Genomic DNA, 9,713 nt, shown 5'->3' with positions numbered 1-9,713 from the left:
ATGCCAAAGAAGGATACAACGATCATGCTAGACGAAAAAGAAACGAGTGTCAGTCGAATAGCCGTACGAATCCCTGCCTTCTGGCCCGAAGATCCAGAACTCTGGTTCGCGCAAATTGAGGGACAATTCGCTCTCGGAGGAGTCAGCGATGACGACACCAAGTACAGTTACGTACTTTCTAAGCTAGAGCCTAAACAAGCGAGGGAAATCAAAGACGTCATAACACGCCCCCCCTTTCACGAACAAGTATGCCGCTATAAAGAGCGCGCTCATTCAGCGTCTAACAGATACTCAAGAGCAGCGGATCCGACAACTACTCGAAAGAGAGGAGCTCGGAGACAGAAAACCTTCGCAGTTCTTACGGCACCTAAGCACTCTGGCCGGAACAGCGGTAACACCCGAGCTGTTGAAGACACTCTGGTTGGGACGACTACCATCAACTACGCAGGCTATCCTGGCAACGCGGAAGGATGACAAGCTACAAGATGTGGCTGAACAGGCTGATCGCATACATGAGGTGAATAGCCGAGTCCTGGTGTTGATCACGGAGCAGACAGCAGCAAATGGAGGACCACAAAACACTTGGGCAGCGCAAATGGAGGCATTAACCAAGCAAGTGGCCACCCTCACACAACAGATGTCAAAAATGGCCAAGGGATTCCAACGAGGTCGAGAGCGAGCAAGGAGTCGATCAAGAGACAGAGGAAGAAGCAAGACACCTAAGAAAGACGGCATCTGCTATTATCACACGACGATTCGGCGAAGAAGCCAAAAAGTGCACCAAACCTTGCACGTTTCAAGGAAACGAGAAGGACGATCATTGATGGCGACCAATGACAGCAGCCCTGGACCGTGTCGCCTCTATGTGACAGACCGTCATACGCAAATCAAATACCTGATAGATATCGAATCAGACGTCAGCGTCTACCCATACGCTATGACACGGACCAGACAACGCCCCATGAATTACGAACTCTACGCTGCAAATGGTTCAAGGATAACCACGTACGGATTCATAACAATACAACCGGACCTAGGCTTAAGGCGAGCCTTTCCGTGGCGATTCATTATCGCCAACGTGGGATAGCCTATCATTGGATCTGCTTTCCTGGCACGTTATGATCTTCTGCCCGATATGAAGAGAGCCAAACTAAGGGACGGAAAGACAGGACTCACAGCAGCAGGTTCCAGATGCTATACCCAGGTCACATCAATAAAGACGGTGCTAGGGGAGACAAACTTCCACCAAATATTAGCGGAATATTTGACATCACCAGACCGGTCAAGGCCAATAGCAGCATCAACCACGCCACACAACATCACATACATGTGACGCCAGGCCAACCAGAAGCCAGCAAGCCACGTAGGCTAGCCCCTGACAAATTACAAGCAGCCAAAGCAGAATTCAATCTCCTGTTACAGGAAGGAATCATACGACCATCGAAAAGTCCGTGGTCTTCTCCACTACACATGGTACCTAAGAAGGACAACACATGGCGACCCTGCGGAGATTATAGAAGGCTCAACGCAAGAACGATACCTGATAGGTATCCAATCCCATACATAGAAGACTTCGCGCAGGCACTCCACCAGAGGAAGATATTCAGTACGATCGACCTAGTGCGAGCTTATAACCAGATCCCTGTGCGGGAAGAGGATGTACCAAAGACGGTAATAACAACACCATTTGGACTTTTTGAGTACCTATACATGCCGTTCGGTCTTCGCAACGCAGCGCAAACGTTCCAACGATTCGTGAATGAAGGCCTAGACTTCTGCTATGCGTATATCGACGATATACTCGTAGCATCAACATCCAAGGAGGAACATAAAAATCACCTGCGCCAATTGTTCGCTCAACTCAGCGAATACGGCATCAAAGTAAATGCAGCCAAATGCATCCTAGGAGCAACTGATGTACAATTCCTGGGATACCTAGTTTCAGAAAAGGGCACTCAACCCCTGCCAGAGAAAATTAAGGCTATCAAAAACTTTCCGAAGCCTACCAACACGAAGCAGTTACGTCAATTCCTGGGAACTATCAACTTCTACAGGAGATTGATCCCAGCAACAGCAAAATACCAAGCTAAACTCAACGACGCATTGAAAGGCCCACATTCAAAAGGAAAGAAACCAATCGAATGGACCAGGCATTCGAGCGGTGTAAAGAAAGTCTATCGAGAGCAACGCTGTTATCACACCCTGATCCTACAGCCGAACTTGCAGTCACCACTGATGCATCATCAACGGCTATAGGGGCAGTAATACAGCAGCGAATGAAGGAAGGATGGCAACCACTGGCTTTTCTGAGTAAAAAACTCAGTAACGTCCAAGTAAAATACAACCCATACGACCGCGAGTTACTAGCCATCTACACTGCCATTAAACACTATAGACACTTGCTGGAAGGAAGAACCTTCACTGTGTACACAGACCATAAGCCAATCGTACAAGCCTTCAAACAAGATCCACTTCATAGCTCACCGCGCCAAGCACGGCACCTCGAGTACATAGCGCAATTCACAACGGACATACGACACGTCGAGGGCAAAAATAATACCGTGGCTGACGCATTATCAAGGGTGGAAACAATACAACAGGCACTACAATTAGAAACGTTGGCACAAGAACAAAAGAAAGACAAGGAATTGTTGGATATCCTGAACGACGCAGACAAGATAAAACTAACACAAATACCGATACCCGGATCAACAGATACGGTAGCATGCGACACAAGTACTCCGATCATAAGGCCATACGTTCTAAATAGTCTAAGGAAACAAGCATTTCTATCTCTGCACGGATTGGCACATCCAGGGATCAGAACGTCCACCAAGCTGGTAAAACAACGTTACATCTGGCCAGGAATCCAGCAAGATTGTATACAATGGGCTCGAACATGCATCCAGTGTTAAAATAACCAGACACAACCACACAACAATCGGAAAAATCGACCATCCGACGCAGCGATTCCAGCATATACATGCAGATATCGTTGGCCCGTTACCAATATCGGAAGGATTCCGCTATTGCCTCACCATGGTGGATCGATTAACGCGATGGGCCGAAGCAATACCTGTGCAAGACATTACATCAGAAACCATTGCCAGACACATATTCGCAGACTGGATAACATGATTCGGCCCCCAATCCCAGCACGAATTACGACGGACCAGGGCCGTGAATTCGAAGCAGAATTATTCCGACGCCTGACACAACTAACAGGAATTCAGCATATAAGGACAACAGTCTATCATCCACAAGCCAACGGAATGGTGGAACGCTTTCATCGCCAATTAAAGGCATCCATTAAATGCCACGAGACGGAAGCATGGACCAAGGTTCTGCCTGTAATACTGTTAGGCATCAGGGCTGCTTGGAAGGAAGACATAGGAGCAACTTCAGCCGAAATGGTCTACGGCGAACCTATCCGCTTACCAGGCCAGTTCCTCCAAAGCCAGAAACAAAAAGAGAACACGGATGAATACGACTACGTCACCAAATTACGAAGGTCCATGGACCAATTGCGACCACAAGTGAAACGTCATGGACAACGAGCTACATTCGTATTTAAGGATATGACTACTACACCACAAGTCTTCATCCGCCATAATACACCAACAGGAACGTTGCAATCACCCTACGACGGACCATACGAAGTCATAAGCAGGGTAGAAAAGACGTTCAAACTACGAATAAGAGGAAAGCCAATACGCATATCCATGGACAGATTCAAACCGGCGTACATCCTCGAAGACGATACTATCAACAAGAACCAGCTAGACGACAATCACAAGAAGGAAGCGAGAATCATACTCCTGGACAAGGAAGCCAAGAAAGTCACTAAATCAGGACGGCCAATCCGACCACCAGTCCGCTTCTCAGCAGTCTAGACGGACTTTCATACAACCAGAGGGTTCCTGTGGCGTCTTGCCATACGCCATAATAGCGCACCGGCATACTACACTGGGCGCCTACCACACGGCAGCCCGCGCGTACGATATGCGCACGGTAGCGCGAACAACTTGGGGATTCCTCCGAGCTAAATCGCAGGCCGGCCTACAGATGGCAATGAGGGCAAACCGTTTCGCATAAGTGAAGCCCGGCAGCCTCTGTATATAAGGCCGAACGCAGCGACGGAACATCGAGTCTCAGCTCACTAAGTCTCAGAGTGCGATCGCTCAGTAAAAGACCAGTAGCTGCAGAAACTCCTTTGAAATCGGAGTCTTCGACTACGTGTAACTTTTCGGCAACAAGGCTTACGCCTCGACGACATTCGTCACCGGCGGAATCGACTACCACGGCCAGTGTCTACGCCCCGATCACCCGGGCCGATACAGCAGCCGTGGAGAGGAGGCGCAGAACCGGAGAGACGAGTCTCCTTCAAGCTTCTGCCGTGGGTCTTGCGGCCAATTACGGTGGAGCCTCCACGCTTCACCAGGTCTCCTCGTCAACTCTTGGAAACCTGGGACATACGTATCCGGCGATATACCTCGCCAACTGGACCTTGAACGGTCCCCAAGCCGCTATCACCACTGCCTCCTTCACCACAGACAAGGACGACTCAAGGGACGCAAACCAATCCCTTAAGCCGCATCCACAGGGGAACGCAGGCAGGCAGCTTAACCACAGAGCAAGGCACCCAATCGGATTCCCACTGGGAAGCGAACACCACTACGACAGCTACGCAGACCGAGCTGACCGGAAGCCTCGTGGACGAGAATAACAACCACTCCTGGGGGCCAATAAAATTTACCAAGACGACCCCACGAATCTCCTACCGAGAACGCTCGCATATAAACGGTCCTTATCAGGACCATTGTAAATAGACTTGAATAAATTGTATATAGATCACACTCTCTCTTCAATTCAGCGGATCCTTCACCCGACGAGCGTGCGAACATACACAGCACTAGGGAATCACTGTCTTCCCTTAGCGGTGAAATTACGAACACACGGGCGGTGATAGAGCGACTACCACCGCACGATCCCATACGGTGCATGGACGCATCGTTACACATTTATCAATAATAAATAATTGGAGTGTAAAAAATAATATAAGAGTTGACAGAGTAAATATGCTACAAAGAATAATTAACTTTATATTAAATTAATTTTATATTAAAAAAAGGTATCGTATATAGACATTGTAGTTTAATTCAAGAATTTGTAACGGGGCACCTTTCCCGTCGCCGCGGATCGGCTCGCCGATGTCAGGGTTGGGAGAAGGAGAGGCAGAACTACACTATGTAATCAGAATAAGTTTTTCATTTAGTAAATCTTAACCTATGTTTACAGTTATATATATATATATATATATATATATATATATATTCCTCTCATTATTTTGTACATAAAAGTATCAAGGTAAGATAATCGAAAAATGAATATTTTACAAGATATTTTACGGTTTATGTAAAATTAAGAAATGATTTCAAGCCTTATAACTCAAAAAATACTTAACGAAAAGATACTTAATTATAGTGTTTTGGAAAGCCCTCGAGATAAGCTACAAGAATATGCAATAAAAAATAGTGAGTTCCATTTAAGAAATTGACGGTGACCTTCACGTGACCTTCAAATACCTCTTCAAGGTCAAACTATCGCCATGTAATGCGTTACTTGAAACCTTACATCTTTCGTCTGAAATATTTTTGTCTGCCGCGCTCAGTTTTTGAGATATTCGGCTGATACGGGTGATCTGCGACACCCTATATATACAGGGTAGGCCATTTTCATCTACGCACTGAAATATCTCAAAATCCATAAGTTTAAGACAAAAATGTTTCAGACAAAAGTTGTATGGTTTCGAGAGGGCCATAAGAGGGTACCATCGGTTTGACCTTGAAGAGCTATTTGAAGAGAGATTTCCAAAACACTATAATAAAATATTTTCCCCTTAAGTACTTATTGAGTTATAAGGCTTGAAATAATTTCTTAATTTTACATAATCCGTAAAATATCTTGTAAAATATTCATTTTTCGATTATCTTACCTTAATACTTATATGTACAAAATAATGAGAGGAATCAATTGGTATAAAGAAAACACATAGTTGTTTCGAAGAAAAAATATGGAATTGTTAATTGCAAATTACATATTTTTTCTTAAAAATAACTGTGTTTTCTTTACACAAATTGATTCCTCTCATTATGTTGTACATAAAAGTATTAAGGTAAGATAATCGAAAAATGAATATTTTACAAGATATTTTACGGTTTATGTAAAATAAAGAATAGGGATAAAATTAAGGATAAAATTAAGAAATGATTTCAAGCCTCATAACTCGGAAAGTACTTAATGAAAACTAACTTAATTATAGTGTTTTGGAAAGCTCTCGAGATGAGCTATAAGAGTATGTAAAAACATATAGGGTGTCCCATTTAAAAAGTTGGAGGTAACCTTCACGTGACCTTCAGGTAACTCTTCAAGGTCAAACTAATGGCACCATCTTATTTCCCCCTCGAAACCATACAACTTTTGTCTGAAACATTTGTAACGGCCCTGCCGTTACTAGAGCGGACTACGAAACCACGCTCGCGCCAAGTTGGCGCTAAGTGCCGCCGATTGAGCACCTCGACCGAGCCGCGGATTAAGAGCCGCCGATTGAGAGTCGCGACCTACCTCACTGCAACACGCATGACCGTGTGGGGATATCGCGTGGGGGTAACCAGCCGGGTATATAAGGCGGTCGCTCCAGCAGATCGAGACCTATTCCTGTCCCGACTCTCGGGTCGCTCGAAGCCACAGGGCGCACTCTGGGCATTCGAAGCTTACCGAGCTCCTATCCTTGCTCTGGTCCAGAGCACGGTCGCTACTATGCCCGGTCGGGTGCACTCGACAACCAGAAGCATCCCGTCGAGCCACGGACAATCCGGTCCAGGGTACGGGCGCTCTCGTACTCGGTCGGTTGCAACCGACATCCGGAACTGTCCGGCTCATCCTCGAAGACCGAACAGCCGTTTTCACGGCTCCTGACCGAATAGCCGTTCTCACGGCTCCTGACCAAATAGCCGTTTCCATGGCTCCTGGACGACGACCGTTTCCATGGGTCCTGGACGACAGCCGTCTTCACGGCTCCTGGACGTCAGCCGTTTCCACGTCTCCCGAACGACAACCGTTTCTACGGCTCCTGGACGACAGCCGTTTTCACGGCTCTTGGGATAACAGCCGTTTTCACGGCTTCTGGAACGAATAAAGAACAACCGCCTTCACGGTTTCACTTCCTAGCCGTATTCCTTACCCGACAACGATATCCGCGACCTGGGACCAAATCGACCGTTTCTTTGGCCTCGCGTAACGCCAATCCGCGTCCGTTAGCTGTACTTTGGGTGACCTGTCTTAACTCCCCCTTTTTTTTTTGGTAATCCTGGGGAAATGCTTTATGCATACCCCCGCACCCTCGGGGGAGGGGCGGGGGTTATGCGGGACTCCCGACCATAAACGCCGGTTTACCCACTAAAACCCCAGGGATGGCCTTCCGCGCGTCTGGAGGGGCAGGCGGGGACCCGGGACTGGCTGATGCAATTCATCGGTATCCCCGACTGGTCTCTCCTCCGCGCTTAGGACTCGGCGGCCTTTTTGGTGCTGACCGCCGGGTCTCCATCCCGGGGGAGGGCGTAGCCCTCCCCCCTCCTTCCTAACTGTGGGGGGATGGGGCCATACCATCCTCCCACTTTCCTCGTGGATCCGCCTGGTCGCCTCGGGCCCCCGCCCTCAGCGACCGGGTCCAGAGGGAATCACACAGCGGGGCGTCCGCGGACGCCCCCCATGCATTCCAGGGGGGGTACTCGGTCCCCACCTTCAACTGCTAACTCCGCCCTTTGTTCAGGCTCGAGGGAGCCGTAGCTCCCTCTCCTCTTCCAACGCCGCTCCTCTGACGTTGTGAGGAGGGAGAAGGGACTAGTCCTCTTCTCACCTCCTCGCCATCCCGCTTGGATGCAGATCGGCGCTCGCGTGGGGAGTAGGCTACGGGGGAGGCGTTACGCTGCCTCCCCCCGCGTCTCATCTCCCCTGTGTTGGGAGGGACATAGCCCCCCTCAACGCGAGTCTCTGGCTCCTCTTGACTGCTGGGGCCGGAGGGGATGGAAGGGAGTGTTCGTACAACCCCCTCGTCCCCCTCCTCTTCGTCGCTGCTGTCCGCGACCGCTGCCGCCGCCCCCCGCCGGTGTTGGTGGCGCTGCCAATTCCCGACGGATACGCTCCGCCGTCTCCTTTTGCAGCACCACCTCCTCGCAAAAGGCGACGACAGCCCTCCACACCTCCTCGCTGCCGACCATCTTGGCTACCAAGACCGGCAGCGAGAGGTCCTCCCCGGCCACCACCCTGAGTGCACGGCGCTGCTCGCACCACGCCTCGCAGTGTTCGAGGGTGTGTTGCGCCGTGTCACACAGGATGGGGCAGTGGTGGCATGCCGTGGTGGGTTCCCGATTGATTTGACGCAGGTACTTGCCGAAACAACCATGCCCCGTCAGCACCTGCGTCAACCGAAATTTAACCTCCCCCTGAGCCCTGTCGATCCACTTGGAAAGACAGGGCCCCGACGGTCCTCTGACCCGCTGTACGCGGGTCGGAGAGGAGAGTGTTCCACCTCTCCAACATTGACCGCCGGGCATGGATCCGGATGATCTTCTTGGCCTTGGGCGGCAGCCTTCCACTTATGGTCCCTAGAGCCTCCCGCTCGCACCGATATACTTCGGCATACATTGAAGCGAGAAGCTCCAGGGGGGGCCATCCTGCCAGTAGCGCGATTCTGTAATTCGTTATTCAGTCGTTACGTGGTCATAACGACAATTTTTGTTTCGTTATATAACGAGATATCATTGTAACGACAAATGTGATTCTGTAAACTAATGTTAACAATTTTCGTTGCTATTGATACCGAAAAACGTCGGTAAGTTTTCGTTATGCAACGTTATCATAGCGAGAAGTCCATTACCCCTCGCTATTACATAACGACAATTGTCATAAGTAATTAGGAACGTTTAGATATTATATAATATTGTATTATATAATGCATGTGCATAAAAGTATTCATACAATCACTACTTGAACTTATTGAGAATTGTACCATCTAAAACAATCAAGGTAAGTAAAAGTTTATAATAATAAAAAGTGTGTATTATAATTGATTTCATAGATATATGTCCACATCTCAATATCATATTATGATAATAATATCATATTTGTCATATGATTTAATTATTATTTTTACATGCGTTAATTATTAAATATTTGTTTCAACTAAACACACCTTAAACTGAAGTATTTTCTGTGGCATAATTAAAACAAACAATATTTAGTAATTAACGCATGTAAAAATAACAATTAAATGATATGACAAATGATATTATCACATTATGAGCTGATATTAAGATGTGAGTCACCAACTCTATGAAACCAAACTATTATAAACTTTTACACACCACACGCATTATACATATATACTTAAATTAAAACTAATTTGCAGTGAATATGGCCCTTGAATATTTAATATGGGAATTGGCGTTTTTGATGGAAAGAGTATAGATAGAGTCGGACAGAAAGACGTGTAGAGAGAAGACGGCTTCGAGATGCTCAAAATCCTTTTCATCTCCCAAGAAATGAATTTATTGTCTATTTTCGTCTTATTCCAGAACTAATAATTCACATTACAAATGAAATACGAGCCGATATACGAAATAAACGAATTAGTGGCTTAGAGCCAGAAATAA

At 47.3% G+C, this 9,713-nt stretch overlaps 3 protein-coding genes across 3 annotated transcripts; 2 read left to right on the top strand and 1 right to left on the bottom strand.

Annotated features, from left to right (window-relative positions):
• LOC145967117 (uncharacterized) lies at positions 1-1,087 on the top strand. The gene is made up of 2 exons (XM_083091779.1): positions 1-171; positions 248-1,087. The coding sequence occupies exons 1-2, from the start codon at positions 1-3 to the stop codon at positions 1,085-1,087; spliced, it is 1,011 nt and encodes a 336-aa protein (XP_082947905.1).
• Positions 1,088-3,059: 1,972 nt separating this feature from the next.
• LOC145967116 (uncharacterized) lies at positions 3,060-3,893 on the top strand. Its single transcript, XM_083091778.1, has one exon. It carries the CDS (start codon positions 3,060-3,062, stop codon positions 3,891-3,893), a length of 834 nt encoding a protein of 277 aa, XP_082947904.1.
• Positions 3,894-8,039: 4,146 nt separating this feature from the next.
• On the bottom strand, positions 8,040-8,615 carry LOC145967115 (uncharacterized). The gene has a single exon (XM_083091777.1). It carries the CDS (start codon positions 8,613-8,615, stop codon positions 8,040-8,042), a length of 576 nt encoding a protein of 191 aa, XP_082947903.1.
• Between the last annotated feature and the right edge of the window lie 1,098 nt (positions 8,616-9,713).

This window comes from Camponotus vicinus, unplaced genomic scaffold, assembly GCF_025532165.1.
Source record: "Camponotus vicinus isolate PSW18456_S1 unplaced genomic scaffold, iyCamVici1.0 SCAF_2, whole genome shotgun sequence".
Lineage (NCBI taxonomy): Eukaryota > Metazoa > Arthropoda > Insecta > Hymenoptera > Formicidae > Camponotus > Camponotus vicinus.
The sequence above is the reverse complement of the archived record's forward strand: the minus strand, read 5'-3'. Positions and strand labels throughout refer to the sequence as shown.